Source organism: Serpula lacrymans (assembly GCF_000218685.1).
Source record: "Serpula lacrymans var. lacrymans S7.9 unplaced genomic scaffold SERLAscaffold_17, whole genome shotgun sequence".
NCBI classification, from domain to species: domain Eukaryota; kingdom Fungi; phylum Basidiomycota; class Agaricomycetes; order Boletales; family Serpulaceae; genus Serpula; species Serpula lacrymans.
Genome location: NW_006763306.1, coordinates 678,051 through 696,564, shown reverse-complemented (window position 1 = coordinate 696,564; position 18,514 = coordinate 678,051). Strand labels below are relative to the sequence as shown.

At 46.8% G+C, this 18,514-nt stretch overlaps 7 protein-coding genes across 7 annotated transcripts; 3 read left to right on the top strand and 4 right to left on the bottom strand.

Annotated features, from left to right (window-relative positions):
- Positions 1 to 221: 221 nt before the first annotated feature.
- On the bottom strand, positions 222 to 1,581 carry SERLADRAFT_479813 (uncharacterized protein; the record flags this gene model as incomplete). Its single annotated transcript, XM_007324002.1, has 5 exons — positions 222 to 539; positions 587 to 815; positions 872 to 1,016; positions 1,071 to 1,316; positions 1,367 to 1,581. The coding sequence occupies 5 exons, from the start codon at positions 1,535 to 1,537 to the stop codon at positions 455 to 457; spliced, it is 876 nt and encodes a 291-aa protein (XP_007324064.1).
- A 94-nt stretch (positions 1,582 to 1,675) lies between these two features.
- Positions 1,676 to 3,842, top strand: SERLADRAFT_479812 (uncharacterized protein; the record flags this gene model as incomplete). The annotated part of the gene is made up of 4 exons (XM_007324001.1): positions 1,676 to 1,785; positions 1,837 to 2,068; positions 2,128 to 3,563; positions 3,616 to 3,842. 3 exons carry the CDS (start codon positions 1,770 to 1,772, stop codon positions 2,807 to 2,809), a joined length of 930 nt encoding a protein of 309 aa, XP_007324063.1.
- A 975-nt stretch (positions 3,843 to 4,817) lies between these two features.
- Positions 4,818 to 5,352, bottom strand: SERLADRAFT_374594 (uncharacterized protein; the record flags this gene model as incomplete). The annotated part of the gene is made up of 4 exons (XM_007324000.1): positions 4,818 to 4,843; positions 5,062 to 5,101; positions 5,161 to 5,246; positions 5,298 to 5,352. The coding sequence occupies 4 exons, from the start codon at positions 5,350 to 5,352 to the stop codon at positions 4,818 to 4,820; spliced, it is 207 nt and encodes a 68-aa protein (XP_007324062.1).
- Positions 5,353 to 6,825: 1,473 nt separating this feature from the next.
- SERLADRAFT_418566 (uncharacterized protein) lies at positions 6,826 to 10,651 on the bottom strand (the record flags this gene model as incomplete). Its single annotated transcript, XM_007323999.1, has 13 exons — positions 6,826 to 7,642; positions 7,730 to 7,772; positions 7,837 to 7,865; positions 7,921 to 7,943; positions 8,024 to 8,176; positions 8,236 to 8,378; positions 8,444 to 9,236; positions 9,323 to 9,544; positions 9,604 to 9,740; positions 9,799 to 9,876; positions 9,933 to 9,987; positions 10,039 to 10,055; positions 10,474 to 10,651. The coding sequence occupies 13 exons, from the start codon at positions 10,649 to 10,651 to the stop codon at positions 7,483 to 7,485; spliced, it is 2,031 nt and encodes a 676-aa protein (XP_007324061.1).
- A 3,172-nt stretch (positions 10,652 to 13,823) lies between these two features.
- On the top strand, positions 13,824 to 15,219 carry SERLADRAFT_479796 (uncharacterized protein; the record flags this gene model as incomplete). The annotated part of the gene is made up of 5 exons (XM_007323998.1): positions 13,824 to 13,932; positions 13,987 to 14,044; positions 14,098 to 14,318; positions 14,372 to 14,582; positions 14,647 to 15,219. The coding sequence occupies 5 exons, from the start codon at positions 13,855 to 13,857 to the stop codon at positions 14,991 to 14,993; spliced, it is 915 nt and encodes a 304-aa protein (XP_007324060.1).
- On the top strand, positions 15,216 to 17,036 carry SERLADRAFT_479792 (uncharacterized protein; the record flags this gene model as incomplete). The annotated part of the gene is made up of 5 exons (XM_007323997.1): positions 15,216 to 16,020; positions 16,075 to 16,401; positions 16,473 to 16,696; positions 16,764 to 16,863; positions 16,928 to 17,036. The coding sequence occupies one exon, from the start codon at positions 15,386 to 15,388 to the stop codon at positions 15,983 to 15,985; it is 600 nt and encodes a 199-aa protein (XP_007324059.1).
- On the bottom strand, positions 17,036 to 18,232 carry SERLADRAFT_443388 (uncharacterized protein; the record flags this gene model as incomplete). The annotated part of the gene is made up of 3 exons (XM_007323996.1): positions 17,036 to 17,765; positions 17,856 to 18,028; positions 18,098 to 18,232. The coding sequence occupies 3 exons, from the start codon at positions 18,230 to 18,232 to the stop codon at positions 17,036 to 17,038; spliced, it is 1,038 nt and encodes a 345-aa protein (XP_007324058.1).
- Between the last annotated feature and the right edge of the window lie 282 nt (positions 18,233 to 18,514).

Sequence of the window (18,514 nt, the reverse complement as noted above, 5' to 3'; positions counted from 1 at the left end):
GTACAAAGAAGAAAGTGAGAAGGGGCACTCAAAATTTAAACAAGGCAGTGGCAATTTAATACACGCCGAACCGCGTCTAACACGGTTCAATCAGATTACAGCAACTGATAGTAAAGTTTTGACACATGCATTATTTTCAGGAAATCATGTTTGCCACGATTATTTCATTTAATATACATTACATGATTATCAGATTCTGTCGCAAGTACTTACAGCGGATTAAAGCCTAATAAGGTGGGAGCGAGTGGAGGCAGAATAAGAGCACAGCCTGGCAACTACAACAACTAACGTATTTCGAATCCCAAAGCTCGATGCCTCATGCCAGAAGCAGTCATGAATGAGCAACACACAAACGAGGTCACACCTCATGCCGATCCAAAGCAGAAGACACCGGTAACAGTTGTCCAAGTCTGAAATATAATATATGCATCGATACGTGACAACAATGCAATGTCTAGTTAGTATCCAAAAGGTATCTCCACATTCCAAATAAGACGTTGACCACAAAGCCAGCCATGATACCTATTTGCATTCTCCGTCTAATCGGCCCGTTAGCATGAGCCGGTAAGAGAACGGCCATACTCACGAAAATACGACACTTTCCGTAGCGTCCTGTTCACTTCCGTCCTCCCAAAACACGGCAGGCTTTGGTTCATCACGTAAAAAGAAAAAGGGTATAATTGGAAAGAAAAAGCCAAGAATGATGCCTTTCAATATCAAAGACTGAGATGAGGAAGAATCAGACAGAGACGCTGTCCCAGCATTGTCCATTGAATCGATCCACTGTTCTTCAAGAGCTCGCGCATGCTCGTCGTCTGTATTTAAAGACAATATGAGCATAAACCAATCACTGTTCACAAATAAGACTCACACTCCTCTTCGGATTGAAAGTCAACGTCGAGGAAATTCGACGAGGAGTGGCTATGAAATTGACGCCGAAAGTTTGCAATATCCTCTTGTGAGAATCCCGCTGTTGACAAGCGGTCAAAGCCTCTTAGTGGTTGTAGTTGTGCTGTCTGCATAACATTGATATAAGTCCATAATATATTTAGAGTCTACGAAATGCTCACCTGCAGCTTCTCTTCAGTTTCAGTTCCAGGTTCGACTATAGGACCAACGGAACAATGCAACCATGTAGTAAAACTGTTTGCTGGAGCCGCCCCTCCTGCATTATTTGTATCACCCAAATTAGCACGATTCTGCCTTTCCTCTAGCGTCGTTAACCAGGAATATAGTAATGTGCCATCCGTCAGCAGTCGTCCAGCATGGATGAGCCTCAATCGGCGGTCTTGCAGTTGAGGTCTAGCGTCTGCAATCTGTTATAAGAGTCACTGAATGCTGTGAGTGGAAGACGGAATCAACGTGCATTTTTCTTCACGTCTCGAATGGTATCCTTTGCAGAGACTTTCAGAACAAGATCAGGTATACCTTCAGTGAAACGTATGGTCAGGTCGCGAGCCTCTTCAGCGGCGGGAAGTGTTGCTGCTGGTCCTAATTCTACGGCTCGCTGTTTTCCCTTTGCTTTTTCGCTGAGCATGGCAGTGAAAATAAAAGAAAGGTGGTACCTTCTCACTGGTGTACATACTGGTCAGCGCCAACGTCAGGAATGGCCATTACACACATTGTGGCGTGGGAATAGCAGCTTGCCTACTGTTTGCGCTGCCGCCCTTCCAGTGACTTTATCTTCTACTGCTGCAGCCATTGCAAGGCCATCTATCAGTCCCGTATCCTCAACCTTTTAACTTCACACCCCTGTATTATTTGTCAAAATGCCTCGCGCAGAAGGTAAGAACTCATGTGTATACACCTAGTATCGATGACTAATTCTTTTGTCAGTCGGAACTCCCAAATACTTGGCCAACAAGATGAAATCAAAGGGCCTGCAGCGTCTTCGATGGTACTGTCAAGTCTGCGAGAAACAATGTCGAGATGAAAACGGTTTCAAATGTCACGCAGCTTCTGAAGCCCATCTCCGGCAGATGCTGGTCGTTGGGGAGAATGCAGGACGACACATCGCCGACTTCTCGAGCCAGTTTCAGCACGAATTCGTAACTCTCTTGTCTCGACGGTAAGCATTTCTCTCACCATTCTATATCGCATGTCTGATATCAATAACCCGCTGGTTAGCTTTGGGACGAAGCGAGTGAGAGCTAACCAAGTGTACCAAGAATTCATCGCAGACAAGCACCATCTACACATGAATGCAACTCGCTGGATCACCTTGACGGAATTCATAAAGTACCTTGGGAGAGCAGGCATAGCCAAAGTAGATGAGACAGAAAAAGGGTGGTTTGTGGCTTGGATCGACAGTAGTCCTCAGGCGCTCGCTAAACAAGAGGCGTCGATGAAGAAGGATCGAGCGACAACTTCAGATGAGCAGCGCGAGCGTATGCTTATAGCAGAGCAGATCGAGCGTGCGGCTACAAATAACGAAAGTTCGCCATCTGCTAGTCCTCCAGCGGAGGAGGCGGGACTCAAGAGAGATGAGGGTGCAGAGAAAGTCGTGTTATCGTTATCTATGAAACCTCCCGCAACTGAACCTTCGTCCACGCCATCTGTTGTATCAATAGGATTGAAAGCCAATCCGTTGAAAGCCGCTTCTAATCCACTAAAGATGGGCTCGAATCCACTGAAAGCGAACCCACTTAAACGGACAAATGTGTTCAAAACGGCTGCGTCGACGAAAAACTCCGATGGCATTGAGAATGCGAATGGAAAGCGGGCGGCACCCATGAGTGCTGCAGAAAGACTAATAATAGAAGAGCAACAGAGAAAGCGCAGAAGAATGGATCGGGAGAGTGTCGTATGAATGTGTATCGATAGGATTATACTGCGGATGGTAACTTGTATTGTAATATGTTTGTGTTCCCTTTTACTCGATTATTTTTATTGACGCTTTTTGCAAACGCGGCCCTCTCAGTTATCACCCATTTCTGTATTACATTACAGGAATATACAGAATCCTCTTCCACACCACTCTGAGGAAGTAGTAACTTTTTTCTTTCTCGTCTCCCCACTCAAAAATTCCTCCTCGCTCAATAAATGTTTCTGTCCCCCAGCCAGCATCTTCCAGTGCATCATCAGCGCCGACATCAAGACTACTCCTTCCTGGAATTTTCTTGTCACCTTGTCAATTCAATAACCTAAATAGATGCATTCAGAGTAAGAAGAAACAGTATTCATCAAGACGAACTTTCAACAAACCTCATCTTCTCGTCTAAAAGTAGATAAGATTTTTCCATTGCCATGTTAATTTCTGGGACGAAACGTCCCGCCTGCTTTTGCCTTTCATGTCTGTCAAGGAAGCTTGAAACTGTTCGGGGGTAATAACAAGATCGTTCGCGTTTCTAAGTGCATTTGGCCTGGTCCCCCTCTAGCAACAACACATCCCAGTTATACCGAACGACCACGGTGTTCAACTTGAACCGAATATCATAATCGCGACACCACTCTGCCAACTGAAACGCCTTGCACGTATGCACACCCTTACCATTCTCGTTCCTCCCAATCCTGAAGTTGGCGTCGTCGTCAAACGAATCGCAGGATACACCCATGATGTTGAGGTACTGTTCATACTTCTGTATCCAGTCAAGCCTCACTTTTGACCCGTTACAGATAATCCCCTCCCAGTCGACTCCTGCTGCAGGTCCTATTTACAGAACTTCATGACCTTGCCAATAAAGCTTGCAGCGAGGAACGGTTCGCCACCTGAGATGCCGATCTTTTTAATCCCTGCATCAGCGAGCAGCCGTAGGCCCCTTTGGTCTCTTCGAGGACGACTGTTTTGTACAAGGCGTCGATGTGAAAACAGAATTGACATGCGTAGTTGCATTTGCGATGCGAGAAATAGTTCACGGAAACTGGAATCTGCTTGCCGGACGGATAGCGTCACGACGGGTATGCGAATGGACATGGCCTGAAATTTAGATTCAGCAAGAGACTCGCGGGGACTTGGAGGTTCACTGTATTGATGCTGCGCTTGTATATCTAGGGGGCGTGAGACTAGTACTGTGCCAGTGATGCGCCGATTTGAGGCTTGGGCGCTGTGTACTGCTGCTGGTGATTATCGCTGTACAAGACTCACCAGTATTCCATGGGTGCTAGCGAGGGTCTTTTATGAAGCTTTTGATGATGAAGAACCATCTCGACAAAGACTCAGCTAACGCCAGTGAAATATACGTAAATGACGAGTGTTCGGTCATGCGCGGCGTAGCATGTGGGCACATACACAACCTAAGATTTGAAGAGGTTCTAAGCCATTACATCACCGACACAATTACTTACAACGCATCTCTGTTACATTGTAGTCTCCCCAGGACCAGTCAGACCAAATCATCGATATGACAGTCGATAGTTACGCTGTCAGAGCTTGCCAGAGCGACAAAGATGTTCTGGGGATTTTATAATACCCGTGTACACATCAACCAAAATCGACTGGTCATGTCATTCGCATCTACCTCTGGGTCTTATGGTGCCACGTTAAGATTACTAGCGCTGACATACATAGAATTTAGTGGAGAATTTCTCTAAACACTGCACTAAACTTGCAGTAGTCGGAAAGCACACACGAAAACATAAAATCCAAGCAGTTCGTGTTCTAATACTGACCAATCCGACTCTGATCGGGTAAGATACAATGTCACAACGGGAAACGAAAAGTATTGTAGGGAGTCAACCCGTAGATCCTCCTCAGAACTGAAAATTGGGTAGGTGTGTACAGAAACAGGTGGTGAGGAAGAATACAAAGACAAGCACAGGTCACACAGGTCAGGTGAGAACGATAACACGCGGGGTGCGAAAACAAGGGAGTAAAGTGTTTAACAGCACATCTCGCATGGGCAGCCTGTACAGTCACCAAAATAGTCAGTACGAACTCTACGTTGGTGAGAATGGAGCTACGTACAGATGATGTCAGCGCAGCACTCGCAGCAGTCCTAGAAGAAGAAAGACAGATTATTAGTTTGAACAATCAGTCAAGGTGGTCCTGGCGCTTTACCTTGCAACACTCTGTAAAAAAAGGTATTAATTACCGTGAGCGAATAACGAACGAAAATTGCTCACCGAAGCAAAGGAAGCACTCGAGAGCGCCAAGGAAGCAGTCCTGCACAGCAGAATATTGGTCAATGGCTGTTAGTGTCTCCCTGCTGCTCTTACACGCACCTTAGCAGCTCCTCCTCCACGGAGACGGCTGGCCTTGTGTTCTTGGTGGTTTTGGGTGTTGTTAGCGGGTGCAGGGTTCATGACACCTGCAAGAAAGGTCAGCAACGGAGCTTGAAAGCGACGAAAGCGTAGCGTACTCATTTGAACGGCAGCTTGGGGCTGGTTAGTGGTGGCTTTAGCAGTGGCTTCCATTGTGAGTGAGGAGAATGAGGTGGTCGTGAAGAAGGGGGTAGTAAAAAAACAGGAAAAGGTTTAGGGATATGGAGAATCTGGTTTCGGTTGTGTTCTTTATATGGCGCGCCTGCCGTCATTTACGCGGAAAGAACCACGGCACGTGCAAGGTGGATGATGTCAATATATGCATATATGCAGGTGCGCCACAGCCTCTGCTCAGCCTGGAGCACCGGCTTGATGGGCATGTGCCACTTCCCCGCTCAAGGCGATTCAGATAACAGGTCCACATCCAGCTGCGCACGATGACGGCGACGAGAGGAACAGAGGACACCCGCGCTGGAGCAAAAGGTATCATGGGCCGCATCTAGGAAACGCTGGGAAACCATGCCAGTGGAACGACAGCGGTGGGAACGGGGCATCGAATAAACCATGCATCAGGATATCAAGAAAAGAAGATCTGTCTCCAAACAAACCCTCAAATGTGAAGATGGCTAAGACTCTTTCTCGCGTATCGTTGGGAACGTTGAGAAATAAACAGAATCTTGGGGTGATTGATCTGCGCAGTTGCCTTGTATTTATATGCTCACCAACCTGGCAAAGTCTCTTCTTGCGACAGAAATGACGCGTCTGGCGCAATGCATGGGATACTTATCTCTATCCACGAGCCACGCAGAATATCAGATTTTGTTCTAGATCATAGCGCTCTGCTATACATACATTGGACCAAACCATATTTACCATAGCTAGGATGTACTTTCAACGATGGCAGTGTCAGATTGCAAGAACCAAAATGAAAATGCGGTACCACAACGCAACTGATAAGCCAGAAAAAGACACTGGAGATAAATATATACAAATATATAAGATCGGCATTATGTAACACTGCCAATCGCAGTAAAAGCACCCTTATGATTTTAACCTTAACCTCAAGCTCCGAAACAAATCACTGAAACAATCGTTCAAATATTAATGGAAAACCATCCCTCAGTAGGTCGTATCGTGCATTACTCAAAACATACAGCTAACATATAATATCAGTATCCAGCTCTGCAATCTCTCCTCCGCAAATACCCAAAGGCAGCCGGGTCCCTTTTCCAGACCTACAACGACTTGTTACTCGGTGCGTATTCGTCTCAGTAGTACTCGCCTTCCTCTTCCCCATCTAGTCTTAGCTTAACAAACCAAAAAAAAAACTAAACTAAATTTGTAGCTCAGAAATGGACCAGTATTGAGCTCCTCGATCTCTCTTCATGTTCGAGGGCAGCGATCAAAGGCCAAAAACCGCGTGTAGTGAGCACCGATCAGATATTTTCATATTCGTGCACGCGTTTTGACCGAAGTATTGTCACTGACTCATAGGAACCTGAGCCACTTCGCCCCCCCTACATCGTCGTCCCGTGCTCTCTCGCCGAGTCACTCTCAACATCGTGGTAGGTTGCCCCTCTTCATACTAAAAGAGCCGCTAGTCTTAACCCTCGAATGAACACGCTAGGCTCCAAGCCGCATTCACGCACCTCGACAAGCTCAGCGATGACAAGCCAGCAAGCGAGATATTCCTCGCGATGACGTCTGAAGATGCATCCATCGTGTACTACAAAATCTCTCGGGGAATTGTCAAGCCTCCTATGTAATCGCACTTGGTCCAAGTCATCACCATCATGCCATCGGCATATGCGAGCATCCGCTCTCCTTGTTGTCGTGTCGTATCACTCAGCTTGATCCGATTATACCGACACGAGGCTTCAATCCATCGTGTTCTCCTCGGGTTCATCACTATTCGGGTGTTTCGACTACTCGTAGGGCACGCCAAGCCATCACTGCTCAGTGCTAAGTCCTACCATCTCCAAAGACGTATAACCAAATGCTATATTCTGCGCAGCATAAAAAAAGGCCTACAATTATATGGATATGCGTACACGTATACTACGTAGTGAACTAAGTAACAAAGAAATACAAGAACAATGTTATTTTTTGATCTTTTTCTCTGTGAGACAGTATGTAGTATAATGCTCCAATGCGATATGATACGGTCAGTGCGAGAGAGAGCCTACTACAGGCCCAATGCCAAGATTTGTGAACTTTATCGTCAGTCTACTCCTTCCCCCAACTCTGCCCTTTCAGATGTCGGAGAAACAAAACATAATGAAATCAATGCACAAACGTCCTCACCCCACTAGCTCCCTCATTCTCCTTTAAAAGAAGTATACACACGACTGCAACCAGGTACACCACAACACTCGTGTACACCGGAAAGGCTCTATTGATGACGAGTAAGGAACCACCCAGCATGGGAGCAATCATACCACCACTAGCAATGAAATACGTCAGTTTTTTCCACACTTATGTGGCCAACCAGAATGGACGTCGGTGTGTGGCGTGGAACTAGATAACTTACATTCTAGAGAGGGCAGATGCGATACCACAAGCTGTTCCTCGAACTATGGAGATAGATTGTGAGCATGCTTAATCGAGGTTGAAGGTGAGTCAGGCCCGAAGACTAACCTTTCGTGCCGAATATCTCCGGTGTCCAACTACCAATTACCCCGTCAGCCAACATATACCCCGTATTCATATAAGCAAGCTTACCCATATAGCACGGCATACATCGTCTGCAGACAAGGAACAAGGGCGGTGCTCAGCCAGGTTGAAAATGGTAAAAAGGCACCAAAGGCCTAAAACATGCACTCACCGTCGAGCTCAAGCTTATTCCCACAGAACTTACTCGTACAGCAAAGGGTCCTCGGGAAAGTACAAATGCCATGCAGAACAGGGCGGTGATAAACGTAGTCAACGCGAGAGACCCACGTCGGCCAAATGGTGTTTCGACTAAGTACGCTCCAAGCTAAAGGTGCATAACATTAAATGGTGAATAAAAAAGTGGCTCTATGGGAAGCTACTCACGATAGCGCCTGGGCATCCGCCTATTGTGAAAATTACAACATCCCATAGATTTTCTTCCAAGGTTTTCGGTGATGCATCTGCATCTGATATGCTCGAAGCAGTCTCGAGCAGTTTTGGGAAGTACACATTGAACATCGTATATGCTGCAAACACAATGCGACCATCAACTTTTTGAAACACAAATTCGAGAAGAAAATAAACGACGCACCTAGTGACATAAAACACCAAACAGCCCATACCAACACAGTCGTACGCAACCACTCAGGGGAGAGCACCATTGCCAACCTATCAAGCCATGCAAGCAGAGGGCGTCGGATCCATCGCGGAAGCACCCCTCCTACACATCGTTTCACTTCGTACATCGACGAAGCACGAGACATAGCCACACTACTGGATCGTTGTCGTGAGTGCCGACGCAGAGGACGAGCGTGAGATCTCGGCGAGCGGCCACTATCCGAGTCCTTGTCGGATGGCGTAGAATCCCCGTTCCGGTCGGTCTGGACATGGACGGCCAATGCAGGACGCGACGCCTGCCCATCCCCGCGTGCCAAGCTGCTCGATGGCACCTCCTCGATCGGCGTCTTGAACAAGTGCGCATCGAGAGAGGTAGGCGATTCACCCGTAGCGCGGTAGTCCGTCATTCCACCCTCCTCGTTTCGGAGGAAGTCGCTACTCCCTTGAGTTGGGAGCTCGCCCTGCGCGTCGAACAGGACAGTGCCGTCAGTAGCAGGGGGGGCGTTGTGACTATTGCGGGGAGCATAGTCGCTGTTGACCTGCTGAGAAAGGAACGGCTCGTTCTCGCCTGTGCCTGTCTTCGGGATCGCGGATGTGGGATGATGGTCATTGACGTCATCTAAGTCGAGAGGAATCTCGGAGCCGTTGAAGCGAGATATCATTTGCAGAGATTCCAGGGCTTCTTGGTGTCGTCCTGCATGAACGAGATACCGAGGAGATTCGTGAAGGCGGAAAAAGACCATACGTGCAAGGAACATGGAGAGCGTCTATGGGATGTGTTAGAGCGAAGGAGAGAGTGGGCACGATTCTGGGGAGGAAGGAAATATGAGAGGATGAGTAGGGATGAACGTACAATAATGCCCAATGAGACGAGCATGTATTGCCAACCGCGGTTGTCTACCTCCACGTCGCATGGCACGCCAGGCTTGCAAGAGTTCTGAGGGACAACGAGCAGACCCACTACTGCTGCTAATACTGAGCCAAAGGAGAAGAATACGGATAGAGCAGTCACTAAATATTGTTTGCCTTTCGGCATGTGTTCGAGGAGGAGTGTGCCATCTGTAGGCATAGAACCCTGATGTACATAGTCAGCATCATGACAGCCATTGGAAAAATACAAAAAGGTGTGCTTACTCCGACAGCACTCCCGAGGAAAAAGAGCAAGACACAGAGTAGCCAGTATGATCTTGCGAAAGAAGACAAAATGCCAAATAGCGACGTGAAAAATAATGTCGCATTGAAAGCTGTGCTTCGACCCATCAGGTCAGAGCCTTTCCAGGACGCCGATATTAGTAGACGAACATCCAAAACGAAAAAGACACAACGCACAGGTACCCCATCCCACGGCACCAAACATCATGCCTGCAAACATAGAGGAAGACAACAGCCCGATGTAATTGTCTGAAACTGGACAGGTCCAATTGTCAAGGGGGGACATCAAGATAGCGATAAACAGGACATACTTGAATAATGTTGCTGTACTCTAGGTAAAATTATTGCAACTGCTTGGATCCACATCTAAATTATCTGTCAAAGATGAAAGCAGCACTTTGAAATCAAAGAACTCACATTGTCGGCCAGCCAGCCTGAGGTAGGGTCGTTAAATCAGTATGAGGAAAATGGTATAAGACATGGTCATGAAAGGATGAAAGATACACCTTTCCAGGGTGCAGCATGTCAGCATCCGAAGATCCACTCCAACATTTCATGTGTCGCCAGATAAGCGCGTCACACTTGTAAGAAAGACAACCACCACCCCTACGTTTTACACTCTCGCCGAACAAAAAGGAGCGAAGCAGCTGATGGATGGACGCATCACATTTTTTAACAGCCGATAATACCAGCGTAATTATGTGCGCAGGGGACGCGGCTCGAGAGAAAGCGTAGTGAGACGTTGAATCAGGACTCACCAAAACCACATAGAGACAGCAATGTCCATTGATAACTCCCTTGAGACACCAAAACGACTCAGAGCGAATACTTTGTAAAGATGAAAAGACTCACCCATGCCAATGCGATCAATAGTTCTGTCTAGCGGTGTTCTGCCATCGTCATACTCGTCGCCCTCGCATGCTGCAGTACCCTCGATGTCTGCGCTGTCGAGGTCAGTTTCGGAATTGAAGTAACTCATCCTCGTCGAGTCTGCCCAAAAACCAGAGGCGCGAGGGGTGACGGATGCCATCTGGGAAAAAACAAGCGACAGTACTTATACGCCAATATTGCGCGAGATTTGTATGTAAGAAATATCTGTGTTCGGCTTTCGCTGACTTGATTTGGCTAGTTTTCTGAGCGTTCAGGTGGTTACTGGACCCGGGGATGCCTAATGTGGCAGAGGAACGGTAGAGTCTTGTGTAAGCCACTCACGCTTGGTGGCAGGATATCTCAGGATGCGGTGTTATGGACAAATATGAGTCAGGTAGGTGAACCAGGGCACAGCCGCGAATGGTATAACAAAGGGGGAATCAGGTGTATAGGAGACGATAAACAAGAAGTACTGGCTAAAATAGAGAGACGCCTTAGATATCAGACGGCAAAAATACCACAGCAAATCGCAAAGGGGCTGCCCCAGACTGAACTGAAGCACCAGGTCCATCACGGTGAATTTGAAACACGGCGACCATGATCAAAATTAATGCCATCTCAGAAGTCTACATCGCAGCCCAATCGTCGCGTTCAGAACTATCTCCAGACCATTGATATCGGGCATTCGGTATTCAAAGTAAAAGCAGATAGAATCTCTTCTTGGTTCTTTGATATACCGGAACTATTGAGACTCTATACGACTAGAATGGCGTGAGTGTTACCGTCGCAAAAGCCAGGCATATCAACAGAACAGTACTAACAGGCGACAACATGAAATCTTTGCCAGTGATTCTTCATCTGATTTCGAGTAACTGGAGGTAACTGCATGCCTCCCGACAGCACTGTGCCCATTTTGTCCATGGGTCTTATTCGATGTCAGTATCCCTTATTAGCTAACGCAGCAAGAGACGTAAACTTCGACCCTGGTGGCATCGTAAAGTCCAAGTCAGCACTGGACCTTACTAGTGAACTGGATACGCCCATTCTCGCCAAGGTGGATCACGTTCTCTGGAACAGAAACGGAGTCAACGATGCGTGCGCGAGCTTTGCATTCAAGAGTCGAAGAGGCGCTTGGTAGACTGTCGATTCAAATGTTATGGAGAGGCGGATATCCGTGGACTCCGTCAAGGTGGAATGGAACAAATCAGAGCTACATCTGATGAACAAAACGGCAAAGTCCCTGGCGTGCATTATTGATGTAAGGACTGACCATATGCATACAATACATATATGCGAGAAGCTCTATCGTCGCAATCGTTGTGCTACATTCCAGAAACCCTTTCTCCGGTGGGCTATGAGATACGCATATCAGAAAGTTAATAACCAAGGAAACGAGAGTATACACCTTACATATATGAATAATTATTTGGAGGGTGTGATAACGGCAAAAACCGGCAGAAGATGAAGTGTTTTAATGTTGTAATGCTAGACGTTCGACACTTGCAATTGTGTCTGACTTCAATTCAATTCTCATGTTATCTCTCCCTCACGTTCCCTAGAATGAAACCTTGCTTTTACGCAATATTAGTTAGTTAGGAGCCTGTATTCCTCCCAACAGCACGTCCACATTCATCAGCATGTCATGGAAAATCCGAAGACTACAAATCGCAGTGCCCTTCACTCAATGCAGATACTCTCTCCATTCGGAACCAGACGTCGAACAGTGTTTGCCGCACAGGTCAGCTACAACAGCGCCATGATGCTCTTGTGAGCGATATGGGCATCTCGATCCCAGAAATCTCAGTCAAATTCTTCTCGGACAATGCCACTTCTCAGCTCAAAGGTGTCGAGGTTGCTAAAGTGAAGCAGGCGCTTCTTGGCAAGGGGCATATTAAAGATGGACGATGGGTCGCCTTCAAATCGGATACAGCCAAATCTACAGATGAAGAGGAAAAATCCCTCGTGCCTCTTACAGACGTTATAACGAAGATATATGAACGTAGCGGCCTTGGCGAGACTAGCAAGCGAACTATGTACATGCATAGCCCAAATTCGACATCAGAATCTGTGCTATCGAACTCAACTTGTCCTGTTGCAGCTACTTTGTCCTCTACGACACCAATAAACCCCCGGTCCCACAAGGGTCCAACAAACTCTACGATTTCTTGGGACGAGATCATGGCTGTCCCGACTCAGTTCAAGAAAAAGGCTAACGTACATAAGATTGTGTGGAGTCTCCATCACGTCCTGCGAAGTGATCCCTGCCAGGGTTTGCGTTCAGCATCTCAGTCGAAGCTAACCAGATGAGATTCTAGTTTGCCAACCGTTCAATGGTATTCACCACAAAACCGTTTGATTTCATTCAAGTCAGTCCAGTACTACTATTCTGCATTCACCTCTCATAGATTACTCATAGGAACATGAACCCTTGATACATTGTGTTATATCATTCACTTATGCGGAAAAGGTGGATCTTGGATGGGACCCTACCACGCAGCGCATAAATGTGAATGGAGAACCCTGCTATAATATCACTGTACATTCCTCCGGGATGGATGGACAGGCTCCCGCTGTCTACCGCATAATGGACATTGTCTGAGTTCGGGGCTGGCCTGCTACACGGTCGAAATAGCTCTGCACCTTCCCTGGATATTCCAGGGAAAGGTCGTGCTCCTCATGTAAGTCATTATTGGTACCCATTCAAGGGTCCACTATCGGATCATTTTCCAAGAGGTCGACTTGCCGATATACACCTTGAGGCGCCCTCTCCCACTCCTCAGCCGAAGAGGCAAAAGACCGTAAGTGTTCCACAGCAGTAGGTGTGACCGAGAATAATATCAGGTATAGTGAGAAGACACGGCTGACAATCATGTGATTTCTTTTCACCTGATTTTTGGATGATCACCACAATGGTATTGTCGGTCTTCAGTCCCAAACATGTACGCTTTGCGTTCAAGATTTCAGTCATTGGAAATAAAGGGATAGCCGAAAAGTCTTTCTTCATGTCTTGGCTCTACTAGCCTTGCTCGATATTGTCCAACTCAAAACGAGCCTTCTGGACGTTAACTGCCTGACATCAACGCGGGGGCAGAACATGCATGAGACGTGTGTATATAATTGATGTTGATTGACAGACGCTTTGAGTAGGCCAAGATTGGACGTGGGAGTGCGCTCGAAGTAAGCAAATAAAAGAGGATGTACTGTACGACGAGACTAGCTATAGGATATTCACAAAATGCTTGAACGCATCGATGGTCCACGGGTGAATTGGTTGTGGCGGAGTTTCTCAGTTCTGCAACATATGGTCATATATATAGAATCTAGAAAACTTCGCATCAACTTGAATAACTGAAGATCGCTCAAATGGCTGAACCTCAGATTGACGGTCAAGAGAAGCCTACGCTTGCTTTCTTGGGCCCTGTTGGCACATATTCTCATCAGGTAAGTTCTCTCTCACTCATCTCAGGATATAACCTTGGGCTGAATGGAGACAAGGCTGCATATGATAGATTTGGATCAACGGTGACTTACTCCGAAAGGCAGACCATCACTGGTCCGTCGTTATCTAGACCGAGTGGCTATTCTCCATTCTAATCCGATGGCTAGATGTCTTCCATGCCCTGTCGCCCTCTGTCCCACTGGCTCTCATACCACAAGAAAATTCAATTCATGGCGCTGTCATCGATACGTATGATCTGCTTCGCTCGCCATGCATGGGGAAAACCAGCTTTGTTCGCGGAGACGTGGTATTGAGTATCAAACACTCGTTAGTAGTCAGGAAGGGTGTAAGGCTGGGAGAGATCCAGCACGTTTTAAGTCACGAGCAAGTAAAACATTCTCTCGTACCAACTCTCAAATCTCTGTATTGACTATGGTATAGGCTTTAGGACAATGCAGGGCCTTTCTACGGGAACACCTGCCTACAGCTTCTCTCGTCCCTTATGCATCTACTGCTGGAGCCGCTCGAGCTCTCCTGTCTCCCTCTATTGATGGCCTCGATCCCCTCAAATGTGCAGCTATCTGTTCTCGTGTGATCGTTAGCATATTGCCGGAATTGGAGATTTTAGAGGAGGGTATCCAGGATAACAATGGTAAGTGGCTCTACCGCTTTATTCGTTTGAATTGGGATTTAACACTCGACATTGTGCGTAAAAGTGAACTACACTCGCTTTTATCTCCTGGCATATAGTGATCATACCGCGATACCACCTCCATCTACCGCGCCACCCACCCAAAGACATGCGTTAGTTCGCATAAGCTATCCACCAGGTGCAATGGCCGAAAAACCCAGAAACCAAACCCGTCTATTGAATGCACTCGATTTATATGTCATACGACTGGATCGCCGACCGTCGCCTTTACCGATCCCTTTCCATGATGTATATTTCGTGGAGGTAGAAGAGGAAACGATGACTGATCCATCGTGGACTAATCAAGTTATGCGAGGCATACAGAGAGTGAGCAAGCAGGGTGGGGAGGCTAACCTTTTGGGGATGTGGTAATTTATGAAGATTATATATCGTACAACTAACTATCTTGGACGTACTAAAACAAACTGCAGTGTCTGGGAGACGAGGACGTGCGACTCGCAGTGAAGATAGATTCTTTCCGACTAAAGCAGCCATGGAAATCTTATCATTTGACATAGCCCAATGACTGATTATGACTCGACCCAGTCTTCATATTACCACATATATAACATTCACCGCTTTCATTCATAGCACGTCCCTCCTGGCATACTTACCCGGTCCTGACCAAGTAAATTCTTGCACCAGAGAGAGAGAAAAGGTGACGAGAAAACAATCCTGGTCCTCGGGTGTCGCCGAACCGCCGATATACGTTTTGCGCGATCGATTTATGCTTTACACAGCTGATCTTCTTCAAGAAGCTCAGAATGGTGTCGCCCCAGTATGACATCTTCACTCTGGAAAGACCACTAACAGATACCACCATCGCTAAATTCTCGACGTTTCGGTTGCTAGCGCTGAAAACAGATCCAGCAGCGTTTGCATCGACTTACGCACGAGAATTGGCATTCTCACGGGAAGTATGGAGAGAGCTCCTCGACTCACCTCATCAAGCTACGTTTGTCGCCGCGGTTCGAGGGGAGCTGATCAACGGTGACGAGTGGGTTGCGACGGTCACGGTGGTAGCACCTTCAGCCCTTCCTCCAGGTAGCTTGGAACCATTCCAAACAGCAGGTGTCAGAGCTGGCTGGGATATATATCATTTCGTGGCCATGTGGGTGCATCCCGAACATCGAGGAAATGGACTGGGGAGGAAGTTGGTGGCATCGCTGTTGGAATGGGTACAGAATCACGATGATGGCCCTAAGAACGATAACAAAGATAAGGTCGTTACTTTAATGGTGGCGGAGTCAAACGAGAGCGCACGGGCGTTATATGATAAGATGGGCTTTGAGGAAATACAGAGCATGAGGCAAGACAAAGGGTTTGTCTGGATGATGAGCCATATTGTAGAGCATAGCACGTGATACTTTTGCAGGACGAAGAAGGGAAGAAAGGATAGGTGAGTAGCGAGAACTTCAAATGCAAGGGAAAGAATATTGACACTAGCAGAAAGGTTGGACTCGGATCTATAAACCTTCACGAAACCTCGTTTTCTGTGAGGTAGTTGTAGGGTGTAAATGTGCGCTCTGGCACGGCCTCTAAACTGGGGGAGAAGGAACCAGAATACAACACTGTGGCATCGAAGTTCTTCATATAAACACAAGGGTCGCCAGTGTTCGACTTTGGAAAGTTTGCACGCTCGGCACATCTCCTTTTCGTTACCATGTCTGACACCGAATATCAACATTATACCAACCTTTGTACGTTCTGTCCAAGTCAAAGGCTCTTAACCGAGACTTGTTCATATGGACGACTTTGCCACACATCGAAGCACTGGCAGGTGAGTCTATGATACTCAAACTTGAAGTGTTACCCACACGTTGCCTTACACTCTCGACATCATGATGTCAGGTCTTGACATCGATTCGCGTGACCCTCTGACGGTTTCTACACTGCGTTGTATCGCTGGATCGACCTTGTGATGTCGAAGTAATGCCGCGTGCCTTACAAGCTATACTATGTTAGAGTCGCGCATTCGAAGAGAGGAATGCCCCTGTGTGAAAAATAAGTATCACTCAAGTCGGAGATGCTCTTCCCCCTACGCCAAACGAGCTGCCCCGCCCCGGGTGATGAGGGTATATTGACTCAATTGTTGTCTCATGTTACTTACACTCACTTTTATACCTTTTCATACATCGGCAGGGGCAACGGAAATTTGGAGCAGAGTTTACGGTTATCACGTAATGATCACTCTTTCGAAGATGACGACGAGGAATGGGAGACATGGGAGACAAAAGACATGGTACATATTTGATGTTACTGTCGCCATTCATGCCATAGTACATTAATACCGCATCACGCGACAGGATTAACATGTTGCTGCCTTGACTACAGAGTACCGTCGAAAACCAATAGACTATGTATCACAAGATAGCCTCCTTCAGAAACATGATATGGAAGTTTTCTACGTACTTTTAAATACCTGCCCTGATATTAACAAAACATCCGAACAAACCTTGGGCGTAGTCACCTTTGACATAGTCTTCATGGGAGGGTGAAACTTGTTTATAAGCTGCATCCGTGGCGCAGCGCATCTTACCAAGAACATCAAGACGATGAATACCAGGAGATACATCCAAGTTTGCGCATGATTTCCCCCAAAGTGATCTCCATGATTGAGAACAATAGACGGAGCCAAGACATTTAGACGAGCGCTCATACGTCGGGATATTCTCAAGAGGACTTGTATGAGAAAGCCACCAATAACCACGCAAGAGACCATTATACTGGATTTGGTTCAACAGACTCTCGGGTGATAGTCTACCATTACTATTCATCTCGTCCATTCGTAGTATGTAGGAGTAGTATGCTGCGCCTTGGAGTGATTGCAGTTCGTATTTGTCGGCGATCAATAATGCAGGTATAGCGGGAATACTACGGGAGAGGAGACGTGGAATCCACGCTTCGAGCAGCTTGCTGCGGAGACAATCGTCCTGGCAGATATAGGAGATATCTAGCAATCGTGAAGCGGAATCCACTCCGGAATGCCAAAACGCCTTGTTGCTGGGCACCTCACAGAGGACAACACATGCCCGTTCTTCGATGTGTGAGAATTGATATTTGTGTGCGATTTCTGCCACCTGTGCTAAAAATTCAACGTTATCCGTAGTGATGAAAGAACTTCTAGTCAAAATGGCATTTGGTCTGTGATATTGGGAGATGCGAGCGAGACAAAAAGAAAGTAAGTTCATTATACATCAGGGGGAGAAGAAATTATGATTTCACAAGGCGTACAGAACCCAAAGCAACGATCTGAACTGCTCGACACTGTCTCCCTGAAGGAAGATAGGGGTAGTATCGCTCGATCCTTCAAGTTCGCCGTCGGAATGAGTTTTATCTCCTCCACCCGATACCACGAACATGTCGCTGAAAGCAGAAGTATCACGCGAGAGGACCCATCGGTGAACCTACAAGGTTGAGACAGAATAATAAGTATAAACCACTTAGTGGTGACGATATAATAAAAAAGAACCCACTTTGAAGAGAGTATCTCCTACTTGAATGACACAATCGCCATCGTCTATGTAGTAGACATCATCGTGGATCGTTGACTTTGAGCTCTCCATTACTTCAGGGGTTCTTGAGACTCCCGTGTCCGGGTCACCAACCATTTTATCAGATGCCGGACAAGTTGATTGTTCAGTAATACTTAAAAGCGCTAGAGACAAGTGTACTGGCCTAGTCTAGGCCATCTTAGGGGCTCCTCTACCACTGTAACTTTTCAAATTCATAAGGTCGACGTCCGATGCGCCCACTTGAAGCTTGAAGCTTCTTGAAATCCATGTATGGACATTCGGCCTAGATATATTAATTAGTCGACATCTATTCTTCGTATGTCCATTATTCACGCTACTTCACCACCATTAAGTACGAAACTTCCATGTACAGGGTCA